Source organism: Vanellus vanellus (genome assembly GCF_965231255.1).
Source record: "Vanellus vanellus genome assembly, chromosome: 5".
Classification (NCBI taxonomy): Eukaryota; Metazoa; Chordata; class Aves; order Charadriiformes; family Charadriidae; genus Vanellus; species Vanellus vanellus.
Window position 1 is genome coordinate 35,951,536 of NC_138910.1, and position 27,243 is coordinate 35,978,778.

The following is a 27,243-nucleotide window of genomic DNA, read 5'->3' on the forward strand; positions in this document are numbered from 1 at the left end:
AAAGCTTCACCTGTAATACCAACCAACTTCATATCATATGGAGTTCCTACGAGATGTGCGTTAGCCTGGGCCCTCAAGATCAATTTTTTTTTTCCCCTTATAAAGATAACTTTCTTTCATTTCAGGGTGAAATTACAAATACAGAAATAACCTTTGAGCAAAACCAAAGTCAGGGTTGCTTTGGCCCAGTAATTCAGCCCGATGAAATCATCAATAACATTATTGATGCGCAAAAAGACTTACAATGGGTTGATGAAAGACTACAATAACTTTGGATAAATATTCACAACTTCAGTTACAAAAGTGATTAAAAAAATAAGTAAGAACTCTGTAACTGCAGATGACAGCAGCATTACAGTTAATATTTAATCATGATATTGTGAGAATGTTCAGTAGTGGAAGACAGGATTAACATATTGCTTTAAAACATTCCATTACTTTCTGCATCTGTTTACTGATAATAAAAGAAACAGCTGTTCTAAATGTAACATTAACAGGTGTAAACTGTTCATTTGATATTTTAAAACAATAATTCTCCTCCATTTCCTCCATAGCTATTTTGAAATGACATTACGAACACCCCTTCTATTAGCTTACACAATTAACTCGTAATTGTTTAACCTCTCCTCATGTCCGCAAAACGTATACATGTGGAGTTAGCTTCCTTCTCATTTTGTGCAAAAGGCTCTGTTCTTCTGCAGTGCACATCCTGAACTAATGCACCAGATGTGTCCCATAAAATGGTTGGTCACACTATTCAGCAGCTTTCCTTTAGCAACTGTTCTATATCAAATTTACTGCAAAAAAGCATTGTAATTATGAAGTAACACTGTATCAAATTCACAGACTTAATATCTCACTATGTTTAGTTAAACTATGAATGATAATTGAGCTTGAAATTGTATATTTACTTTAAATAAGTCCTCCAAATCATCTGCAACAATGTGTGCTTAATTCGAAGCCATTAACAAAAGATTTAACATTTCCACATTTATACTCTCCATAATTTCAGATATGATACTCCATACTTAGAACGAGAGAGAGACAGCAAGAGGAAAAAAATAAAAAATACTTCTGGTAGCTTTCCATTTGCAATGTTAAATGGATATACCTTAAGTTTCTTACTATTGTTAACCCAGGCTGTTAAATGCTGGCTTCAAAAGAAACAAAATATTCAAAATCCTTCAATATTGCTGTTGCAAAAAAAAAAAAAAAAAAAAATTAATTCAGTATTATGGCTTTAATAAAACAAACACCCCAAAATCCTATCAAGCCAAAACAAGACTTGCTTTACGCAAGATAAAACAAGCTCCAAAGACCAAATACTGCAACCCTTCAAAAACCTCGAAAGCTGGCCTTTGATGCTTACTTTCATGAAAGTAATACCAATATGTATCTAGGAAAAAAAACTGGAAGGAAACCACTTGCATAAATTGAGACTGAGGAATGGGTGCTTGTATAACTAAACAGTTGCTTAGGAGTACTGATTCTATTGCTAGATATTTTAATTATTCCATATTAGGATATGGAAATACAGAAGAGTTCATTTTAACAAATCCCAAAATACATCATACAGATTCTACTGTTGCCAATGACTTGCTAAGTGCTCCTGAAACAAGTTAAATGTTCCTCTGTTTTTGCTATTATTCTCTGAACTGCTACTATTCATACTAAAGGAAGAAAAAAGTCCACAGAAATACTCCAAATCTCTTCACATGCACACTTCCTAACTGAGACAAAACAGAAACTTCATTATTAAGATGCCTAATACATTCAGAAAAGAAACATGTAAAAGGTGCTACCTCCATTTCATGCTTATACCCATACTTATATGCAGGGAAAAATCATTCTTTTTTCGAGGTGATTTTCCTATATTTAAAAAGCAAATTGATACTCAATGGTTTCCTATTTGAAGAATAAGCAACTTTTCAGAATTTGGCTGAGGCAGACACTTGAGCTGCAAATACACCACCAGAACTGAACTTGCCCAAACCAACCGTACAAATGATCCTCTGAAAAATTAAAAGCTATGTACAACCAAAAGGCTTTTTAATTTTTATTATGAGATCATGCGTTAGCCTGGGAAGCTCCAGATTATCACACAGGGAACACTGCTACCTGCACCAGGCATATTTTGGGAAGACAAATATACACACCATGAGAAGTATCAGAAGTGGTAACATTTTGACCTACTGGTGACAGAAAGTATGGAAGGAATGATGCTCTTTCATGGTCAGCCTCGGATCTGCCTACCCATCATTTTAAGTGGACAAAATTGTACAAAATTAAAATGCCAGCAGAGGGCAGCGCAAATACTAGAAGTCCCCTGAAATGCCCCGACCTGGCCACTCGTGGTGGAAACAGCTCCATAGGACCACGGTGTGGGCTACAGATATGTTGCAGCCTGTCCACTCGCCACTGGGACATGCCCCCACCAGGTCCTGCCCCACTGCTTCTTCCTCTAAGGTAAGAGGTCAAGCACAACAATCATCATTACGCACTTTAGGCTTTTTTTCCTTTCAAACAGCCCATACAGCTGGGGACTGACTGGAAGGACAGGCAGCCTTTGCACGCTCTCCCGACAGCCTTGTGGGGTTCATCACTTAATGAAACATTTGAGTGGCACCAGGTGCTGATGCAATGGCAATAAGTTGATGTGCCTTCCTTTTCTAGAACCATTAAATCAAGTGCACCATTTGACTCCTTTTAAACTTGTAAATCTAGAACTGGGATACTTCTATTGTTTAAATAAGGAACCTAAAATGGATGCATCACCAGAGGCAATAGTAAGAACACCTCTAGAAAAAGAAAGAGCATCTTTAGGAACATGAAGTAACATTTCTTCTGCCCACACTAGATAAAGCAAGGAGAGACCCACCCTATCTAAAGCCAGTATCAGAGCAACTCACAATTTCAACTTGCACCTGCAACCACGAGTACCACGGTGGGGAGACACCCAGACTTACAGCTCCGAAGCCATGCTACAGCACTCGCTGACAGGACCTAGCCATACAACTGTCCCCGACATCCCACAGAGGCAGAAAACAAACTGTAAGTGTGTGTACCTAAGGAAGAAATTCACAGCAGCCCTCTGAGGCAAAGGACAGCAAACCCAGCCAGAAGGTAAGGCAGTAGGGAAAACCCAGCTCCCAACTGCTTAACCTGGTGCACCTGCACCCACAGCAATGCCTGGCACTAATTTGCTTCCACAGCAACTAAGCCCACCTTGGCACCTGTGAACACCAATTTACCAATCACTTTTTATCCTCAAACTCGTGTCTGAACACCTATTAAACAACTTGTCCTCTACTAAACAACAGTAGTTATGTGAAAGCACTTGGTGTTGATGCTAGTCTTACCAAAGACACTAGCATTTGCTCCAGTATAATTAAGAAACAGCTATTTTACCTTTTGGAAAAGAACTAGCAATGTTTAATCTCTTTATATTCCCAACTGAATAAAATTGATGCACATATTCATTTGATTTCCAACAAACTTAGTTTGGTGATAAATTTCCTTTCTCCAGATTGCCTTTGGCTTTTCTCACTGTAATGGCTACTCTCTAAACTCTGACAGTTTGTATCCAAACAAGAATAAAAATAAACAAACTATAACCTTCTGCATCTACCGCAAGGCTGGGATCCTGTTTCCTCCTTGGAGCCAAGAGTCACGTCTCCTTCCTGTGTCTCCATCCACCTTCTTACTTCCATTCTAAAAAGTCACATCTTCTGCACCGAGAGACATTTACAGCCAAGTGTCCAGTCTTCCAGTGACATTCTCATCTTGTGCCTTGCTTACTGGTTAACTTTGGAAAGATAGCCTGCTTGTGCCCTCTGATCATCCCTGCTCTTTCCCCCCCATCGGTCCCTGTGCTGCCCACCCTCAGTATAGCAGTAGATAGCAAACTTTCTCTTCCTCCAGAAAGAGACCTCTCCTTCCCAATTTACACTTAACTACCATCACATGCCACCCACTTGATGCCCTTCTGCTGTTCCAAATCTGATCTTATACTTGTGCATGGCAGAGGCGGGGAACAGCAACAGACAAGGCTGCACTTTTCTTGTGCTCCTACTCCTTTGCAGCCGTGAAGGATGCACACCCCAAGACACTAACAGAAAGAGAGCACCCTGTTTGCTACTACATCTTATCTTAGCTCAGGCCTTTGCACCATTCTTCCACATATCAGAAGAGGTAATAAACAAAACTTTCCTATGCACTTACATTCTCTGTCCCCTAAACCTTCCTCTATGTGACTCCTGGGCAAAAGTCAGCATACGTTATGAATGGAGCAGAAGTCCGCATGTGCTGATGATCCAGCCACCTGCTGCTGAACAGAGCACACCACTGAGTTCAGCCCGCCTTTCGCCTACACGGGGGCATAAGGTATACTCCCAGCTCACTGTCAAGAGCATCCCCTAACCAGTTCACTCCAAATGCACATATATGAACTCTACATAAGACTAACAGAGCTACTTTGAGGGAAATGGACTGTAATTAATGGGGGTGGCTACTTAAAATGAGCACTGTGATTTAAAATGGCTGCTACAGAGTGCAGTTAATGTTATCTGCATTTGTTTTTCCTTTCTCCAGTTTGAAGTTATAAACCTTCCTTCTACATGAAAAAGATAAACTTACTTTAAACCATAATCATTACCTTTCAGTTCAGAATTTATATGTCGTCATGTACTGCTGTGATGTGATTTCTTAACTTATCTCACCAGTTCAGCATTGTTTCATACAGAGCAGTAGATCAGTAATTTACATTTTTGGATTGTACATTTGCTTGTCTGGTCTGATACTCCTGTCCACAAAGTAGCTTGCACTGAGGTCTTTCAGCAACCTTCAACCATTTACCTAGGAGCCACAGAAACACTACAAAGCTAGGTCTTACCACATTTCCACAGTGCCAAGATTTGCTAACAACAGAACAACTGGGGATGGCCAGGAATTTTCAGGTGATCTTTCTTGAAACTTTTAAATGTACTCTTCCAGAGACATTGCATCTGCTGTGCACAGAAGGCATAATCGGGTAGCTTTACAGAAGTAGGCTACTATCTGAAATAGAGGAGTAAACATTATGTTCTGGTAGAAAGAGAATGAAAAAATTTACCGGAATCAGTAGCTCCCCCTATAGCAGACTTTGCTCTAGTCATGCCACATCCTCCTTGAGTGAGGACTGTTTATGGTTCCCACCCCCAAACAGTTTGTGAATAGCATTGCACCAACACACACACATTGGCACCTGCTTTCAGTGCTAACCCACGCTACTGTGACACTGATCCTTTCATCTTTCAAGTCATTGGCCAGTTTTTGTTGATCTAAAGTTTTAAGAGTGTACCATACTTCTAAGAATCACACTTACACAAAAGTGTAACTGTAACAACTGCATATGTCAATTCCTTTGAAAATTAACATCTTATACCCTTAGTACAATAAACTTTGCCAGGCTCTGTTGAAAGCATCTTCTAACCACTTCACATCTAAAAAAATTTGCAATACTGATATTTTCTAAACCTGCAGCAATAAGAAAAGCATCAAACCAGTTGAGAATATTTCTTTAATAATGTTTTTTTTTAGAAAATGAGTTGTTTCTCTAGAGTATTTATTTCCAGTTTTCAAGTAGCATTTGAATTTAAATAAAAAAAGTCTTTAGGAGGTGAACATATGATAATGAAAAGTCATTATACAAAAGCTTTGCACAAAACATACTGAAATTACAGAGTAATGATCAAAATTAAGCAAGAGAAATATGATCCCAAACAAAATGTTCCATTTACTGAGTAATTTCCATGGAGCTGTGCTTGTCAACTTCTGGAATATCTGTTAAATGATGAAAAAAAGGACGACCATGAACACAGCCTTTATTTTCCTTTCCAAGCTGTTGCTTCATCCTGTAAATTGTGTTTTGTACATCTTCTTTTGACAAATGTAAGGGCAGCTGCCGAGCTAAACGTACTGCTTCTCCCTGTGGAAACGAAAAACAAAAAAACAAAACACCGATGGTTTTAAAGTACCATTTTTAACACATTAACCTGGGGCTACCAGAAATCAGGACTTAAGAACTCACTGTTTAAAGGTCATGCTTCTCTTTTCTGCTGATAAATACTCCAAATTCCAGAAACACAAGTGTAACTCTAAACATATCTTATTGGTCATTTCATGACACTTCTACAATGGAGTAACACACAGTCTCCTGGTCATGTCTGCACTCTTTCTCTTTCAGGGTCCACTTTTGCAAGATGCTTTGTGTTTCTGAATATCTTATTTCCTGTTGACACCAGTATCAGCTGAAGATGTTTACCAGTTCACAAAACACATTCTATGCCACAAAGTTTAGAACTAACATAAATAAAGTCAGTCAGCTAAACAAAGTTTTAAAAATACTACAGTGAAATTGTAGATAATGTTGTATTAACTATTGTCTATTGCATCCAGTTATCTCACAACACTAGAAAGCAGAAGCGACTGCTAAACAATTACTAAAGCACCCATCCTCAAAGAATGAAGCAACTTCAAAAAGAAGTAGTCAGTTTTTTATGTTTCCTCCTCCAAGATGGGCTTCCCTGCCATTGTCTTCTCTTTTGTACTTCAGTAGTGCTGCTTAGACAGAAATGAATATGCAATACAATCTCCCTTCATATTGTACAAACCTGAAGCAGCGTTCGTAATGTTTTAATCTGAATCTTCTCATTTTGTTTGTCTGGGACTTTCTCGTACTCTTCCAAGTGGAAAAAAGATCACTGTGGTCTATCGTCTACCTAGGAAGGCTGCTTCTTTAACCATTACCCTATTCTTTCTTCAGGGTCTACCAAAAGACAGCAAAAGCTGCAGACATGCTGCCTGCTCAAACACGACACTTTTATGGTAAAAGTAGCAATTCTGGACATGACAGTGAATGGTGTTTCCAGTGTCTATTCCCCCAGAATGGTGGAAACACCTCAGTGCTTATTTTTATAATTTTTTTTTCATGGCAGCAAGCCATATACTTCCTAGTCAATATGTATTTTCCAGCTACTGTTACTGCTGCATCTTCTTTATAACAGTTCCTCATAGAATCAACATTGCTCTTAATAAGTCTTCCTTCGATAATCTCTTAATATACACCTTTAGATATAGATTTATGCATAAATCTCTATATATCTATATACACATGTATATATATTTATACAGATATATACAGATATCTGTGTATACATATATGCCTGTGTATCTCTCTCTCTCTCTAAACCAACTCCACCCAATCTGACTGATGGGTATTTGTAAGTAGAGGAAATAAAGCTTCTGCCTCCAAACCAAGTTACAAACCATTCCTGTCTCAAAACTTAACTCATCCCTTCTTTAAGCTTCTTTCATAAGTGCATGAGACTGGTTCAGTAATACACAACAGAATCACTCGCTCCAAAGGCAGCTGTAAACTTACTGCCCCAAAAAGACAGGGAAAGATTTGTATAATAAATGTTTAAAAGATAAAACATATATTCTGTGTAAATGCCGAGGTCCCATTTTGAAGTAGTCCAATTCAGAAAAGTATGTTAGCGAATGCTTAAGTAAGAAGAGACTTGACATATATTTTTGTAACCTTTTTGAATTGAGATCTTAAGAATTTGGATTAAAGATAGCATTAGTGAAACATCTAGACAAGAAGTGATAGAAGACTACTATTGTTAGTTACGCCAGCTTTAACTAGTACCACATATATTAGCTGTCTCTGAAACCACGCCTGTTATTGTCTCTGGATGGATGATTTTATCTATTTGCATATCAAATATTAACAAGAGTCATTCCAGTTCCAACTGTTGCATAATAACTTCTGTAAGAAAACAGATTAAAAATTCTTTTACTCAAGTACCGTACTTCTGGCAACTAATAATGCTGGCTGCTTGTGAAGAACACATGGTTCGCGCTCTGTCAGTGCACCGCAGAGCTTAGTCACTACTGCATTGAATACAGGGGACTCACAAGACTCTGTTGGTTGTTAGTATGTGCTTCCTTTAACTGCAGAAGTTATTGATGTTAACTAAATACAAGCATTTGCAGAGGCATATGGGGTACACCGTATGTGAGACTCCATTTTTTACTTCAATGTCTTAAATCCAGCGACAGCTTGCTTTTCTGGCAAAAAAAGTTTCCATTTGTCTATCTCTACCCTTTCTCTGAATGAATCATAAGATTTTTAATTCTTTAAGTGCACTTTCTGATTTTCAGGATGTACATCTCATTGAGGTTTACACAAGAATTAAGCTTCAGCTAATGCCTACTTTTCATAAACTATTACTTTAAATAATTTTATAACTTCTTCATAAATTTATTTATAAAGGAGTTAAATCTTGATGACTTTTCTGGATTCAGCTGCCTTCTAGACTTTGTAAAGCAATTTTATGGCAGTTCTGTATTCTAACATGGAGAAATGCCTTTCTAGTCTGAAAACTGCCTATGTATAAACACTTTCAGCATGTATGTATGATATCACTTTGGATGACTGGTTTTGGACGTGTCTCATGGAAGTATTTTGGTAAGCAATGCAGAATCCATACACCTCAGAGAGGATATGGCATTCTCCTTTTCAAAAGTAACTTCTGTTTAGAACAGAGATACATTAATTAAAACACTGAAGAAATATTTTCAAGCTATTTAAGGATTTATTATAAGCTTAGCTGGCCAATACTTAAAAGCAAATGTCTGTCTTACCTCCAAGTAATTTATCACTTTGAGAGGCCTACATTCATACACCTCCTTTGCATTTCCATGAATTACAGCATTCAGAATTTCTTTCAAATCAGAAATACCATAATATGGCAGACAATTTGCCATCCCTTCAATTTCTAGATGACTTTCTATTGCTGAAGCACCTGAAAATACAAAACAAAACAGTAGTTTATACACTGCTTTGATTTCTATTCTGGATCAATTCAGAGAAAATTAAACTGATATAAAATCACTTAGTAAATTAGTCTCTCAAATTCAATAACATTAGGAAACTTTATTTGTTCCTCCCTAGGAATGAAAAGCATTTATTTGTCCAATGTTTCATTATGATGATTGTGCCTATTCACATCACAAACATCTCAGCTTATTTTAATTCAAATCCTAGCTGGTATTGTTTAAATACTTACATTTTGCAGCATTCCCAGTCTTGAGCATAGCTTTAATTAAAGCTTCTATGGCTTTAATTAAACATATATGAAATTAAAGTAGAAGCTAGTAATAAATTACAATTTAGCTTGAAAAAAATTAAAACAGAGTGTTAGCACTATTTTCTATGTAATTGGTTTAAACCTCTGTGGAGTTCAAATGTTATCATAACAAATTCAGCTTCTGCTGAAATGAAAAGCAGTTTTTTCTCCTACAGCTTCTACAAAGCAGAGGGAGAACTCAAACCCATATAACTAAAGGTTCTATGACAGACTTCATAGTATCAGTCATATGGTACCACTGCTTCAACAGGTACTGCTGAATAGGAATGATGGATAAAACATTTAAACATCCTTCCCAACAAAATATCTATTCAGTCTCTGAGATTTAAGTTTCCACTGCTTATTCATACTACTTGCAAAAAAATTTTAATGAACCTGCTACTGTAAAGCTAACTTTTCTTCCACTCACAGTCAGAAGCAAGTCTTTAGGGGTCAGGCTCACATATCTTCATGTCGCCCTTCAGAGGTCCTCCTCTCATTCATGCTGGGTGCACAGAAATCTCAACCCAGCCCACATGGCTACCTTCCCTTTTCCTCCACTAAAGTCCAAGAAGTAAAGAGCTTCACAGGGAGAGCATGGGAGAATACAATTCATAATGAAAATAAACCCACCCTTGTGTAATGACCCCAGGTAGGATAAATTACATTGTCTGCTTCACGAATGGTTTCTGCAAAGTCAAAAAAGCTGGAGACAAATAAATTGCTACAAAGTGGATTCAGTTAACAAACTGTGACAAGGAATCATTCATGTTCCTAGTCCAAACAACAATGTGAAAGTTTTCAGAAGAGAAAATATATATGCAATACAAGTCACCACAATGTACTTTCATTAGCTAGCAGAACGAGACTGTTATCCATGACCAAGCGCTGTTTAGTTTACAGTCATTAAAAAAGAGCATAAATGACCAGAAGGACCGTGCAGGTTGAAAAATTTTCTAACTACGATGTGTCACCAAGTAAATAACACTGTTGGGCTTTTTTAAGCTTCATGGCAAGAGATACTTTGAGAAGAGTGAGAATTTGATATAGGGAACAAATCCCCCAGCCCCCCTCAAAATCACATAACCTCCTTTCAGCTACATATTCCACACTGCTTTAAATTTGAAATTTTATTTCCTTTTTCACCCAGCATTGTCTTCCTTCTCTTTTTCAAGCTGTCTTTCCCTAATCGCGGCCAGCAAAAACAGACATATTTTTTATGTGCTGCTGTAAGCCTGTGATCAAGTCCAGCTTAAAGCAAAATGTTAAACTACCTGAAAGTTCGCCAGTTATTGAAGGTGAGATAAGATAATGTACTATGCCAATATTTCCCCATGGGAAAGGCTGTCAGTAAGAGACAGGAGCAAAAGATAAAAGTTTGGTTTTAATCTCCTTCAGCTATTTTCTCTTCCTTTTTATCCCAGTTTTGCTTTAATGAAAGACTAGATTTGAGTAACTGTTCCAGACCATGTGATTATGCTGCTTTCTCTCTAAAAGTAGAACTTAGTCAATTTGACAACCTTTCAATAATTACCTCTCTATATGCTACCAAAGACAGTACAGAAAATTTTGGTAAGTTTCAAGTGTTAAGATTTTCAGTTTAAAAACTTGTATTTCCAGTGCTTCCTCTTAAAATTTCATGACAATGCGGTTCTGGATTTGCAAAACATTTATTTTTCTTTTTTTTTTTTCTCCCCCAAATCCAGTAAACCAAGGCTCCGTGCTTGCTAACGAGACTGCTAATGCTCAATACTCTTCAGTTTTATCAATAGCAATTTTACTGTCTGCAAAGATTTGACTTCACCATGCTGCTCATTAATTTGAAAGTCAACGGGGGTTTTGAAGAGTCTAACATAAGAACAAACAATACAAATCCTGGCTAAGAGAAGTTTTCTTCTTTGGTATTTCTGTTTGTGTGTCATTCTCCTTTTGTGCTTACATTCTTTAGACTGAAAAGTAGCCCATTGCATCCTGATTAACACGTTTATCTGCAAGTCTTTGCAGGAATTCTGATACTGGCAGCATTTGATGATATAAGCAGACATCTGAGCCACAGTGTACTGGTAAATTTTTGACAAAATATACATTAAGATTTTTGAGTATTCAAACAGAGTGTCTTCAAGCAGTTTCCATGGTAGTTTCTATGAAATGCTTTGCAACTTCCAAGGAAAATATTTCCGTGAACAAATAAACTAGCTTTCAATTGACTAAAAATGTGGATTTCTCATTGCTACAAATTTCCCCTTTCTCTTTCCAAACAAAGCGTTCTCAATCATCTTTGGATAATTCCTTCTTGATGGCCAGGAAAAACTGTTCTCTTCCAGCTGCCACCTAGATTAGGTGACACTATAAGACTATCTATCTTCCAGTCTACGATCAAAATCAGACTGAAGTTAAGCAGCAGCATGATTTTCCACTGGTGGTTACAAGAGCTGAGGCAGCTTATATTACCAAGGAAGGTGGTTTATTTACCTATTATTGCTCTTTGAGGCCTTATAAGCACATTCTTTGGATATACATATGTTGGGTACACATATTCTGTCAGACAGACAATTCTACCCTAAAAGCCTGCCTTGGAGCATGGCCCAAGGCTCACCATTGTTACAAAGATACGCAAGATGTGTTCCTTGCTCTCAGTTCCTTTCCATCCAAGAATTCCCTCCATGAAAGTCCGAGAGATGTGAAACACACAGATGTGCTGTGAAGGTACATATAACAAGCACATCTTAAGGAGAATTGGATGGAAAGCAATCCATCTATCTTTTTGAAATGTTTCTCTGTACATAGGGGTCATTGCAAGCTATACCCAGCAAACAAATGCCTGGCAGATCCTGGAATACTGAGTTAAGTAAAAGCAAACAGACTGCTCTCCCAAAGGTAGCATCACTTGAAGCCTCAGTAAGGCCAGAACATGAGGGGGCGGGAGGGCAGTGGAAGACGGACTGGAGCTCAGCGTCACAGCTTTGCAAATCACAACAACTGGCACGTTCCACAAAGAAACCATTGATTTTGCCTAACTGACATACAGTGAGAAGCTTTTTCTGAGCTATTTCACAACATGTTTTTCACTGTCAGCTATCCAGAGAAAATCTAGTTGAAAACTCCTTAGGCTGCTGAGCAGTCAATATAAGGAGAAACAAGGAGACATTACAAAAATCTTCGGCTACCAAAACAAGAAGATAGGGCACATCCAAGACTTAGGATACTTGGAACAACTTTGGCTGCAATCATACAGAGTCTTTGAACGATATGAAACAAAGGTAAGTTATATTCCTGTCTTACAACGAGAGAACATTCAAAGGACAGACTTATCCTCAAATGAAACAATAGGCAAGTAAGGCCCAAACTCTCACACTCTTGTAAAAATAACTATTCAAAGGCTGCATTTGTGAAAAAGGAAAACATTGCCAGAAGTTCAAACCGTTTTCCCACCAAAACGACAGACTAAGAATGAAACTCCACGTGGAAGTGAGTCCCTGTTGGGAAGAAAAGGCCTAATTAGACCCTTCAAAAACCTACTAGGAATAGTCCAAGAGAGACATCTTGGAAATATAAGGCCGATATAATTGAAAATTTAAACATTTAAGCAAATAAATCTAAAAAAATAATAGTTGATAGCTTTCTGTTATTAAGAAAGATCAAAAGACCATTTCTGATTGAAAAAAATCCAGCCCAATTCTAACTCCAAGAGCAATTCTACATCCCAACTGTAAGATGGCAGGAGCTGCCCACATGCAGTGGCAGAAGATCTAGTAATAACAGCACAGTTCTGGGTTTCCAAACAGAAGGCACAAAATTCTGAAGTTAAAACTGCTTTGACCATTGATCAACTAACAGTATTGACAATGCTAAAGCTGAGGTCAAGTGTATCAGTCTTGCTGTCCAGGGGGTCAGAAATGACTTAGACTGGGCTCCTCAGTCAGAAAGAGAAGTGTCCGCAACTAAGCAGGTGGACCACAAGAGGGAGGAGAATGAGAAGGGGAACAAAAGGGCATTACTATACAGATGTTGTTTAGCACCTGCCAAAGAAAAGAGAACCGAAGACATGAGTTAGGACAGATATCATAATTTCCAAATGAATACTGGGAAGACAGCCCAGCCTTCCAGAAACAGGTGAATTTCTGCCTGCTTGTGCATTTGGTGTCACACAGTGCTGTGGGGTTCAGAGCAAGTCATTTCCATACTATGCCTGTGAGAAAGGCTCCTGGTAGGTTATTAAAGTAACTAAAGTTCAGAACCACCCACCCCACTGGCTAAAAGGTCCTGGCCATTAAAGAGTATAGTTGTATTTCTGCAAATTCCAAGCACTGTTAGGGAATAAGATTCAATTTCTGAGTATTAATCCCCAAACCTGCCAAATTAGTGCAAGACTAATGAATTATATTTTTTTTTAATCCTATAAGAGTTGTCCCTTACAGACAAGTCATCCAAATAACAAAAAAAACAGTACTACATAGGGATTTTTTTTTTCAAGTAAGAAACTATCAGAATCGAGATCTTTATACAAAGTTCCTTAATACCATAAGTTGCCAAAAGGTAGGAATTTAAATTGCAAAGAAGCACCTTTAACAAAGGCCAGCTGAGATGCAAGACCAATGCAACAAGGGAATTACCAAAATCACCGTTCAAATTATGGCAGCTGTTCAGATTTTCTTGTTATTAAACAGTCCTGTAAAACACCTCCCACACCAAGAGGAAATAAGGAATGAGTCCTATATTCAAGTCATTATAGCGACCTAGGTAACAGTCCTAGCGAGGTGCTCAATACCAAAGTAAGAGGTCTCACGTTCCAAATTTATATCTGAGTATTATGAGTAGACTTAATATATGATAATCAGCAACATTACTCAGGGTCCTTCTCCTTTGGCAGAATATGTGTGGAGATTTAAACAAATAATCAATGCAACCTACTAGACTGACAGTCCTCTTCAAAGATCACCATGGGTCAAGGAAAGCCTCTTCTTCTGCGGCCAAAACTGCCAAACATTGAATTGGAGCAGCTAAGTTTCCTTTGTTCTTGTTTTGGTAGGTATCTTAGAGCTACTGATGGCATCACAGACTTGTGATCCACATGGATCAAGAGAAAGACTTGTTGTTTTGCAAGAAGAAATTACCAGAAATACCACTTCACATTTAAATTCAAAGCTAAAGAAATGGAACCTTTGCTTGTGACATAAAAGAAGATGTCTCTGTCAGAAAAAGGAAATTTTCTGCCACAGAAAATAAAAAGCCTACCCAGGATGAAAAAGGAAGCCACGCACTAGTGGCTGTTAATAAGAAATCAACCAGCAGTCAGAAAGGGACATCTAATATGACCATGTCAGGGTTGAAACCCCAAAGGAAAGTATAGACCTTCAAACATACTACCTTGACAGCACGAAAGAGTTGGTAGTTCAGTTGAGAAACAACAAATACCAGGACTGATCCAATTAATCCAAGAAGTTGGGAAAAAAGGAGTTATAAAGGTACATGCACAGAGAATGGGGTTCAGGTGTGCTCCTATGTATGCTGCCAAGGTGAAACTCTCCAGCTACCATGGGTTAAGTACACATTTGCATTCTGGAAACCTCTCTCCAGCAAGCAGTGATTTATCATCCACCACACAAAATGGCAACCCCTGTCCCAAAAACTAACAATTTATCCTGAAGAAACAAAACTTTTCTGAAGCAACTTCAACAACATTTGAATGTTCCCCTTTCAGGCTGGCTGAGTTTTAAAAAAAATCCACAAAAACAGACACTGAATTCAGACAGCGAACAAAAAAAAAAAAAGCTTCTATAAGGACAGTGAAGAATGTTTTACGAGATGAATTTGTCCTCTCAAAGTTGAGAAATCCTATAGAATACTCAGGCGTAAGTGGCACAAGTCACTCCTGATCCACAGGTCACTTTACGTAAAATCTATAAATTAAAAGAACCTCAAACTGCCCAGAGAAGGGCACGTAAGGAGTGTTAATAACTAATACCTGTGTTTCTAAAAATCGGCTTTAATAAGTATTTGTAGAAGACAGTGGCATATTTGTAGAAGACAGCATATTTCAGGGATGAGTTCAAGAATAAAAAAAAAAGAAGTAACTGATGAAGTATTAAGTAAAAATCCTTGGGTCAGTTGGAAAAAAGGCTGGAAGAAATTCCATTTGTTTGCTGGTATTTCTACCTTCATCTGCAATGGCATGCTCTTTTAATAACAGAGGCTGTAACTGCTATAATGTCATCAGCAGAAGCTTATAAACATGACTGACAAGTCTCAGAAGTTATTAACATTTCATTCAAGTAGTTAAAATCTAAGACTGGGACAAAGAACTGAATTAGATTCCCATTCTTCATATGGACTAGCCGTATGGTACTGATCAAGCCCACAACCACGGTGCGTCAACCTATATAGTGCATATAAAGCACTTTTACTTTCCTCAACAGTAAACCAAGTGAAAACAGTTTCCTCACAAGATTTCATTTCCTTAATTTTACATACTTAGGAACACGGGATTGGAAAACGGTTACTACTTCCCAGTTACTGTGTCAAGTCCCTTGGTGTTATATTGTACAATTCTGCTCTTAAACAAATCAAGCTGCCTTAAAACTAGTTTCCCATCTCCCGCACCACAACACCAGTCAACCACTCTCTGCTGTTGTTGCCTAGAAACCTCTTCAAATTTTCACATTCAATTTATTCACATCCAGTTTACATTAACTAGATTTTGAGCAAACAGGGTATCAGGAGGTGAAAAAAAAAAAAAAGTATGTGAGCAAAAAGGCTAAGCAACAACCTCTTTCTCCCATATTTGTCTAGAGGCACATCATAGACCTCCTCAGCTTTTGATTTGCTAGACTGAATAAACCTTTTAAGAGCCGCTTCTTACAATACGCCTTTATTCCCCTAATCATTCAATCAACGATTATCACCATGAACACCTACAAAGTTTTTTCTATTTATCTAGGGATTTAGCCAGTCAGAAAGAAGTTTCCTTGGTTTTGCTGTGCATGATTCAGTAAAGAAAACAGCTTAGGCTCTGTTCTTCCCAAGAGCCAGCCTCTGTGTGAAGGAGTTGCTCTACATCCCTTTTTTTGTACCTACCCTTAAAAGATCCCATATGTTACAGTAGATCTGTCATCACTGTACATATGTGAGGATCTGTAACACATGAAGCTATAGCATTTCTAACAGCTCTTATAGTGAATCTTTTCTCTAAGCTGTCAGCTAGGTACTACCCCCAAAGACGTTTGCATTTCTTGGAATTCTGCTAGAGAAGTCCTGGTCTGCAGAACTGACCCTCGGTGGGTTGCCCCTGGGTTTCCAACAGCATTTCTATAAATCATTCTTCAGAAAAATATATAAACATTTGATCTCTCTTGCTAAGGTAAAAGGATCTTATATGAAACAGACTTATTCTGTGACCAATACAGACCCATTGAAAAGCAGGCTGTCTCCAAAAAAGTTCAGATCGAACTCTATCAAAAGTTGTGATGGTGATCCTGTCGCCCTCTCTTTACTGGCCCCTTTGAGCTCTGTTACAACTCTGATATGAAAGTAAGTCAATAACCAGATCCAGCTCCTTACTGGACCTCCTCAACTGCTCAACAGCAGAGGACTAGTCTGCTAAAGCACGTAATCATATAAGATTCTGCAAGTAAGTATCACCTTAGAAGCAGCTGCCAAGACTAAGGAAGTCTCATCAGCTTAATCTAGTCTGTCAAAATGGCAATTAAGGATATTGACACCCAGCATTTTGAGAAAAGAAGAAAAAACAGAAGTCAGGAAAACGTGGATTTCAGAGCATTCTTTGACATACAATTAAAGTTTTCTGTTCAGCTATCAGTTTCCATTACTCAGTGTTCTATGTATGAGATAACGTTCTTTGCCAAGTAATAAAATCTCAGTGTTAGGGAAAGCAAGATGTCAGTGCTTCAAATGATAAAGTGGTATAGAATAACATGATATACATTAACAATCATTTAAATCATTAAATCAGAAGGAACAAGATCCAATATGACTAAAAGATTTTAAAACCATCGTACCTTCTATCACTTTTATCTGGAAACCGTTTGCTATAAGCCTTGGATCTGACAAATAACCTGATCCACTGAAACTCTGGTAATCCTTCTGCATTTTGTAAAGAGCAGCTATATACTGAGATCCGCCAAGAAGACTGGAAAAAAAAATAATCCAAAGGGTTAAAAGCCTTAATTTGAAAATTAAAACTGTGGGAAAAATACTGAGAAAAGTAGTTAAGTGATGAAAAGTGATCATGATTTTTAAAAATATTCCGAAAAAGTAATTTGTTTAAAGAAACAAAATGGCAACTATTCACATATCTTCAAGAGTGACCAAGTTTAGACATATAATAATAATTACATAACCCATGGGGGAAAGTTAGTTAGAGTGAAGTTGTGAAAATGTGGAGCATTTAATTTTCATCTGGGGAAGAAATTTGTCTCCACTGCATTACCAATGAAACTGGTCAAAATGCATACTTATTTCAACTGAAGTATGACGAGGCCTGCTCATTACTATACAGTAAAACTACACAAACCAAAAATTTGTTCTTATGGATAAACAAATGTATAAATAATCACAGACAGGAAACAGGGCCTTACAGAGTTTTCTGTAAGTAATTATCAAATGATACTTGAAACAGTGTACAAATATTTGCTTAATTGTACTATACCTGTCCATTAACACAATTGGCTTGTCCAGTTTCTCTACTGGAAGCTTATGATTCATTAGTAATCTTTTATGTAGCAAGGCTTCTTCCAATCTATATGGATTCAGCAACATTAGCTTCTTTTCAGTAGCAAATATCCACACATCAGGAAAACTCTGACGACGGATCAGGAAAAGCTTGTGTTCACCTGAATTGTTTTCCTCATGTCTCTGAAGCTGGTGTCTACAGGAACTCATAGAAAAAGGCACTGTCACAATTTTTGTAGGCTGTTCAGGTTTCCGTTTCTTTTCAGTTTGAGCATGAAATATCTTGTCAAGCTTCTGCTGGTCGGATGGGGAAGTCTTCAGCCTGGGTTTCTGTTTTTCTGCCTCCTTTGCTGGTCGGTGCATTGTCTGTCCCGTAGCTTTCTTGACCTCTCTGTTGTACCGTTCCAGGTCTTTAGCAGCTTTAATTTCATAACTTAAAAGAGAAAACAAACCAGTAGGATAATCAGGTAAAAAAAAAAACCAAACCCCAACTCTGAAACAAAAGGCAAAGTAACCATTCCAACAGACAAGAGTGATTTCCATCGTTCATTCAAATAGCCAAATCAATATCCTTTCCACTACAATGCAGGTGGAAGGTAACCAGTGACTGTGCCCCTATTACATTATCCTGTGAAGATGGTATGTTGGAAATTTTTCTTCATTGTGACAGCCAGCAAAACCTGAATTACTGAAGGGGGAGGAGTAGAGCTCATACAAAGAGTTATAGCAGGTTGCTTTTGACCTCAGTCCCAAAGACTACGTTTAACCCTAATTCACAAGCAGATACCAAGTTTTGGAAGGAGTTTTGTCCCAGGCACATTCGGACCAATTCACAAAGTCATTGAAGCTTCTAGAGCTCTACAGACTTCAAGGGGAGACCATGTGGTTAGGTATGAGTTTGGAGCTCAAATAACTTTAGATTAAATAAAGCCTGAGGCTTATGAAAAAGTACATTTGACTTCAAATGACTTAAAATTAACCACAAATAAAAAGCACAAGAATACAGCATATATATGATTATCACAGAATTCTCTAACTAATAAACTTACAGATTTTTCAAAAAGTACTCAATAACGAGCTACTCCTAGATGCTGTCTAAATAGGTAAAACATTACTACACACTAAAGCTCTACAACCTGCATGGATTCTTAATGAGTTTACAAATGTCAGGAAGATAGCTAAATTTTATAGATGCCAGGTTTATACTTGCCTACTACATACAAATGTTACTTTTTTGAAGGCCAAAGGAGTGATTTGCCGAATTCCCTCTTTTTGCCCTTATTTGATATTCTGAATTCTAGCACCTAATTCAAACCAGTTCAATTTTCAATAAAAAAAAGTGGTACTATCATATATAAGTGTTGGAAATAAGTATTTTAGCTGGTCATATTTATTTATTGCTACTTGCTGGAACAGTTTGATTCAATTATGTGTATGCATGCTGGAAAATTAAGGTCAACAAAAGGGTCAACATTTGCAATTAATTATGATGTGCTAGCATTCACATATGGTACCAATATTTAGTTAACTAAAAAAGTCAGCTTAAGTAGTTTCTTGCAATAAATCATGTCCTAGAAAATATGGAGTAAATGTTAAGATAAAAAACATCTGCTCCTTTTAAAATGAATGGATGAAATCACTTGAACAGAATTTTTTTTATCCCAAATACATTTATAGCTTTGACCAGATCAATAAATACTTTGTTCTGAATAGACTCAATTGTAATGCAGGAGAATATTTAACTATAAGAGAACTGAGCTTTCAGTGATACACTGACGATCCAAAACAAAAGCACTTCCAAAGAAAGTCCAACTTGCCTGTCGCTATAGGCTACCAGAAAAATTCTAGCCTTACAAGCTTTGATTGTGAGGGTTTTGCAAATTCATATGCATCACTGTCAGTGATTTGTTGAGAATTAAAGAAAACAGCAGGTCTACAAACTATGAGGGAACACCTTTGCCTTTCCAAAAATCTTTCCACAGAGACAAGTGTAATCAACAAGCGCTCCAAGAACAGTTTCTTTTCCGATTTGTGAGCTCAGGATACTTTCCTCAAACTACAAATCTAAAGCGAAGGAAATATGCAAAAATGGGTGTAAGGAGGGAAGCTGAAGATTAGAATGAAGTCTAATTTTAAAGGTAGCTTTGGTTTAACTAGAAAAACGGGTCCCACAACTTACCACTTTCCCCTTGCTTCTTAAACCCAAATGAAATATTTAGCATATAACAAAAACCTTTTAGTATAAGGTCTCTCAGACCTTTGAAGACAAATAACACTATCTGAATTTGACTATTTGGAGTAAATTCTGACTGGACATGGCCACTTGTGTGGATTCATACGTGTTCAGAACAGAGAGGCATCGCACTCAATGTAATATCTCTCAGCATCAGTCTTTTCACATAATGAAACCCAATCAACTCAAACTATCACCATGAGTAAGTATGACATTCTACTTCTGTGTTTCCTTCCTTTGTGAAGAGAAAAATAAAAAAAGCTTTTAATTGCCCACATCAGCGTTTCACAGTCATCTTCCAAAATGCATAGGTTTCAAGGTACTAGCACTGTTTCCTAGGAGTGGAGAATGTGAACTTACTGTTACGACTGCACAGAGGCTGGGGAAAAGCAACAGATACCAATTATTCATGATTAATATCTGGCAGTAGATGAATGGAGCTGGCTAGAGATATGATGGATGGCCAATGACCAGATGGTACCACCAAATTACCCCCACCCATAGGAAAAAGAACACGATAACTAAAAAGTTAAAATACAGTAAAAAAGAATTTTTTATGGAATTGCTAAGCAAGCATATTTGCCCCAATGTCAACAAACTGCAAATAATGCATACACATGCACATGAGATGCATGGAACGTTTATCAGGCAATAAAAAGTTACCACACATGAGCTAGTTACTATCAGCCACTAATGACTGTCTTATGTGCATACTCTTCCCTGTCAGCAGACAGCAAAGGCCACGCTACCTGAAATGATGTTTCTCCTGAGGTACATTTATAATCATGAAGAATCACAGTAGATCACTGACAAGGTAGTTTGTTAGCTCCATGATAATGTGTGTGTGGCTCTGAACCTTTCCTACACCTTCAGAATAACTTCTGCTGCCATTGATATGGCACTTGGAGGGATTTCTCCCACTCCTACCTAAGCCTGATATGCAAGAAATATTAAGACCAGAAACACACGCAAGCTGTATTAAATAAGAGCAGAGTGAACGCAAGAAATTAAATCCTGACTTTGCAAAGCAGGGGGATATACGATGCTGCCAACATGGACATGCATGGAAGCTTTCCTCTTCTATTATAACCTAAAGACCATAACATTTTACATTCCAGTAATAAATGCTGACTTGTTTTGAAAAGGCTATCCTATGTCACTATAAGACATCTGTTGGTTGTACTGCTCCCAAAAAGGATTTAAACTCATTTAGACCTGCTGGAGCAGCAACACAGAGAAAAAGAGATGCTGAAGCCAAGCACACCCATTGTAACATAAACATGTGGCTATCACAAAGGATGGAGGACTAGAGCCCAGGAAAAGTGATGTCTTGCCAGGAAGGTTGCATGAAGTTGGAGGCATAGCGTGCTGGGTAGAACTGAGGCACTTTGGCTGCCCTGTTGTATATACATTTGTTGTTACCTCTAGGTGGCCCAATTTATCCAGAGTATCTGGTAGGCAAGACTTACGTTCTCTGCCAGACATACAACAGTTCTTCTGGATTGTTACCTTGGAGGAAAAGATGACTGTGTATCTCTTCCTATTTGTTATTTTCTGAGGCTATTTTAAAAGTTTAAAAGCGGAAAAAAAGCTGAAACGTATGGATACAACTAGTGGTAAATTTTTCATTCACTTCAACATCCACTGGACCCTACTACATTCATTCCCACATACAACGAAAACTTCATTACCAGAGAGGTTTCCTTCCTGAACGAATACAAAGCTAATCTGTAGGCACACTCTTAAACATAACAGTTGTACCAGGAAAGCAACCATGACATCTCAAAAGCTAAAGCAGAGCAAATGAAAATTTTCTGAAACAGCTGGCACATCTTTTTGTTTTATTTCATTAAAAGCATGAATATAATTGGAGTAGATTTCTACTATTAGATTAGTATTTCTGCTAATGCAGAGATGGACAAACCCCTTTCTCACATGTATGGTTTTGTGATCATGGCACTTTGCTTGCTTAGGGAGCTTTAAATGAGGTAAATGAGAAGCTAGATAAAAAGGTTTTACTTAACTCTGAGATAGCTGGTATTCAGAACAATGCAGATTTTTCACAGTCAAGAAGTCAAGGAAAAAACATATATACAAACAGTAATTCAACAGGTATAGCTTCTCTTTCTTACCATTCTCCTAATCAAATCTCTCATTAGTGTTAAAATTACACTGTTTTGGCTAGTATAATTTCCTTTTCAGTGGTGTTTCTTAATTCACTCTCCTTGCTTCCACAACATGAAGAAAACACATTTTCACAACATTTCCAATGACTTTGTTCTTCCAAACCAAAATTTCATTTCCCAAACTTTCTGCTACAAATCACAATACGCATTCAAATCATTACATGTAAAACTATTAAAAGAACTACTTCTATTTTCCTCATTTGCATGATGCCCTACAGCATTTTACATTTTATAAAATTACAAGCTAAATGTGGAAGGTTTGGTGGCTGTTTTGTTTTGTTTTTGTTTTTTGGTTTTTTTTTTTTTGAAACTGTCTTTCAATGTCTCAAAATCTGTTATTCTAAGTCATCTTGTACCATAATTCCACCTAAAGGACAACCTATACCTAATATTTTAACTAATCCAACCCCTGCCCCAAATTAGGCTAAAATATTCCCCTTACTTGCAGACAGATTTCAAAAACTCAGTGACAATTTGTTTTGGAAAAATATGGAATTTAGCTATTCAGATTGCAATCTAAAAAAAGATTTGGTTTTGATTGAAACAGATTAAAATTCAAACTGTACTACATTCTCTGAACCAGCACTGGAATAGCTGTTTAGAGGAAAAAGAAATTCCTAGTGTCACTTGATTGGGTTTTATAAATACAATTCTGAAGTAGCCTGGGTTGGGATATGTACTAAATTTAGAGGAAAGGAGTTTACCAAATGTTCAAGTACAAAAGATCCCGAAAAGAATTCTCCCTTTGTAACAATAAAAAAAGAACTGTTGGTTGGAAAAAGCTCTGGGGGAACTATACAGTGCCTCATTCATCACCACGCTGGTTTTCATTCAGAGTGTATCAGGAGTGACAACATACAGGCAGCTCTCAGAAAACAGAAGCTTGTAAGATTCAAACAACACATTCTCTTGCCTGTTATCTCTAAATAACAATTCAGCAAAACTGTCCCTACCTAACTGCTGCATGACACAGTTACAAAATGAACAACTCAACTCAGTAGCGCATGTATGCACACAGCAAAGGATGACAACTCACAATACTGATGCTGATCTTGAAAAGCCAAAAATAATTTTCTGTTCTATTTTTTCATAAATAACTGGGAAGTTACAATTCTTTTAATTGACTAAAGGTTGACTCATTGGTAACTAACAGATTTAGAACCAAGACAGCCTAAAAACTTACTTCTTTTTTTCCTCTTCATTCAGATTCTTCCACTGCTCTTCAATTTTCAGCAGGATGTCCTCCATGCTGGTCTTTGGATTATCAGTTATCAGTTTTGGACGACAATCTTGAGTAAAAAATCCAATTGCAGACTTTGGTTTCCTTATTATTCTACTACTAATTAAGTCATAAGCCGTCACATGTCCAAATTTATCACTTATCACATTTCTTTTCTTTATGCTTTGATTTGAGATTTGCAGATCATGACTTTGTTCACCAGTGTGTTCATTTTGCTTATTAATTGTTCCTCCAACTTCAGGAATCAAAATCTTAACCGGTTCCAGGTTGTCTCCTAGATCATTTTTAAATCCACTTCCCATACTCCAACTATCAGCAGAGATTTCAGGTAAGTCTTTAGGAACTAAGACTTCCTCATTTTTTTCTGTTTCATCAATATTATCAGAAGTCAAAAGATGCTCATCAGCTTTTTTAGACTTGGGGTCCACAGGAACACTGTTACTTTGAATATTGGTCATATTCTGTCCATTCTGTTCCTCCCCACACAATAAATTTAAGGAACTGTCTGGAAAGGCATCACTCTTAGAAACCTCTTTTTTGTCTAGGCAACTACGCACATTATCACCGCAAAATGTCTGATGATTTAAGCAGATCTCTGTGTTTTTTCCTGCTTGACAGTTTTGCACATCACTGCTGAATGAAAGGAATGAAGTACGAGCATGTAGATCATCGTTTCCAGATGGTCCCATTTCATTAACAACCACATCTGTTTGTTCTGTTCTATAAACAAACATGTCTTCTGAGGTAACATCTGTTTTATTACTTTCACCAGGGACTGTAGCAGGTAGTGGCCCATACAGTGATTTCAACACATTTTCAACAGCAAGTAAGACAGATTCCTGAGAAAAGAAAAAAAAAAAAAAAAACACCACAACTAAAACCAGAAAAGCCGCACACACAAGCACACCTGAAAATGTAACTGACAGATATAGAGAATACAGAACAATAAGCAAAGCAATCTTATTCAGAATATTCTTCTGACAAATTTGGACAGATTATTGCATTTCAGTTGTTCACACATGCTCAAAAAGACTCTGAAGTGAACACCTTTAGCCTCAAATAATTTGTGATAGATATTCTGCTTCACTGGTTTACTTTGGTATCACAAAACCAATTAACTGCTTTCTTTATAACAGGGCACTGGCTGCCTAAACCAATATAAGGTAAAACTATTTCCACCTAATACAGAGTTAGAAGTGTATAGTCAAGACAGATGCACCAACAACATCCCACTTCACGTAAGTGTGTTCGTGTAGGTACTTTTATGGTGCATGCTTCCAGGACAGCTTTGCACCAAATGACAGAAATGAAAAAGAAAAAACAACCCACAAAATAATAATGAAAAACAAAAAAAAAAACCAACCCAACCCCTTTTCTAATGCCAAATGGAAGTTTTAAGCTAGATCAAATGTGAGAATGCTGTGTTAATTTTCATACAAGTGACACTTAACAGTACATTTACTAAACTAACATAGACAAATACGAAAACTTTCAGTGAATAGGAGGATTAATGTAGTCGTGTGACTACCTACATTCACTTTGAATAACTATCTTACCTATGTAGCCTTCTTAATTTCTGTGATACTATTTTTCATATGAAGTGCTAATAAGTGAAAGTGAGTTTATGGAAATTTATCACTACACAACCTCTAAAACACAGGCATATATGGTCTAAATTTAAGGTTTTGATAGTATGAACAGGATATCCTAAAACTTAAGTGATGTCAACAATAATCTGTACGCATAACAGCAAAATATTGCCAGAAATCAGCTTCTCCCCCCTCTGTCCCTACCTTAATGTACATGGTGTTTAAAGAGTTATTATTTAGTGTAGTTATAAAGTTAAGAATGAGATTTATGTAGGGACACACATCATAATTCCATTTAGCTCCTCTCACTATAAAGCCATCTGAAAACAGTGATACACACATATATCTGACAGCATAAAAATGATCTTTAAAACTGACTAGGAAACTAATTTTGAATAATCCTCCACTTAGCCTGTTCGATACTTTTCAAACAAAACAGTCCTGTGATAAAGGCAAGCTATCATGTAACTAAAAAATAAATAAAATAAATCAGTGGCACTGTTTACCTTCAAACATTTCAGTAGTCCCAGAAACCCTCATTATGCATACATAAGTAAAAGGTCGACAACTCAAAACCAGATTAAAACCTTAGTTACCTTATAATGCAGCAAAACTTGAGTTTTATCAGGTGTTAAATTCACATCCACAGCAGAGGCAGGTACGGTAATATTCAAAAAGAAAACAGGATATAAACGAGTACAGTCCTTGTGCGTCACCAGACTGTAGTACTGCCGAATTAACTACAGATTGATTTAATAAAGACATGTCAGTAAAGGCAATAAAATAGACACAAAGGCACAGAAAAAAAAATTGACATTATAAAAGCATAACTGGTTTGTTGGGAGGTTTGTGCTTTTTTTTTTTTTTTTTTTTGTTAAGTTAAAGGAATGCTAAAAAGGTCCTTGTGGGTATACATGCATGCCAGAATAATCACCAAAAGAGCAGTTATTGGTGGTCTCCATTGGGCAGTTAGTGGTGGTCTCTTTAGCTCTTTACAGCTAAATTAAAAAAAAAAAAAGGGAACAAATTCCAAGGAACTAATGGTAGCTACTTTGACCTTCTGAATGAATGTATTGATCACACTTGGAAGAAAGGATATGATATGCCCAAACTAAACTGCAACTCCCATACTTACTTCCTCAATCAACACAAATACTATTATTTGTTTGGTTATTAAAGAAAATCTTATAGCATGCAAATAAACTGCTGTCTCTTCCAGCCAAACTAAAATCTGTTTGAGAAAGTACCACTCGCACCACCGACCTGCCCTTTTAACAGGATTAATTTGTTCCTTTTATTAACCCAATTATAAATTTACAGCTTTTCTCAAACTCTGCTTGCCCTTACTATTTTCTCCATAATCGTCCCCAAAACTCCTCCAAAAGACTACAAAATTATTTAGTTGTTTCAGAATTTTTGTCCCGTTAACTAGAAGGATCAAATAGAGATCCTTGAAGCATTTCCCTCTACTATCAGGAATCCTTCGACAGACATATATACTGGAGAAAAGAATACTTTAAGGGGACAAAAAAAAAATTGAAAACGTAAAAATTGAAGAGCGCCTGCAGATTACTTTTTAATTTTTTAATTAATTTTTAATTCTTAAATACTGTTTAAATAAGCTTATTTAAGTATTTTCAAGTTATTTCAACCTTAATATTCCCACAGTCTGTTCTCAGCTGGCACTAAACTGTAGTAATAAGAGGTCCACCAGCACTTTTTCCCCATACATTGTATGGAGATAAAAGTGATCTATAGCTTGTTTTCTATACCCATCAAAATGTATTCTTATAGACGTATTGTTAACCTCACCTGGCAAAAAGAAAAAACAATTCAAAAAATGGACGAAACAAAAGGCAGTGGAAGACTATAACTTGCACTACTACAAGAACAGCCCTAAATGAAGGGCAACATATTTCTATTCTGTATAATAGGACTGTGAATCCCACTTTGAAACTAGGCCTCCGTACTCCGGTTAAAAAGATGTCTCTGCCATGGGATTCAAGCTGAGCTTTAAAGTCCTGGAAGAACCCGGCACATCAAATGCTGCTTGGAGATAAGATTAGTCTTAGTCGTCACTTAATGTACCAACACAACTTTAGGGTTTACATCTTTGTAAACCCTTTGCTCACAG

At 37.1% G+C, this 27,243-nt stretch overlaps 1 protein-coding gene across 1 annotated transcript in view; it reads right to left on the reverse strand.

Moving 5' to 3' along the window:
• Window positions 1–5,549: 5,549 nt before the first annotated feature.
• Window positions 5,550–27,243, reverse strand: part of PMS1 (PMS1 homolog 1, mismatch repair system component) — a 46,581-nt gene continuing 24,887 nt past the window's right edge. Inside the window, exons 7-12 of the mRNA XM_082483912.1 lie at window positions 25,706–25,849; window positions 23,464–24,359; window positions 17,839–18,294; window positions 17,189–17,319; window positions 8,689–8,849; window positions 5,550–5,965 (exon numbers count right to left, since the gene is read on the reverse strand). Of these exons, the coding sequence (XP_082340038.1) occupies window positions 5,774–5,965; window positions 8,689–8,849; window positions 17,189–17,319; window positions 17,839–18,294; window positions 23,464–24,359; window positions 25,706–25,849 (1,980 nt within the window). The 3' untranslated portion in view covers window positions 5,550–5,773. The remainder of the gene's footprint in view (window positions 5,966–8,688; window positions 8,850–17,188; window positions 17,320–17,838; window positions 18,295–23,463; window positions 24,360–25,705; window positions 25,850–27,243) is intronic.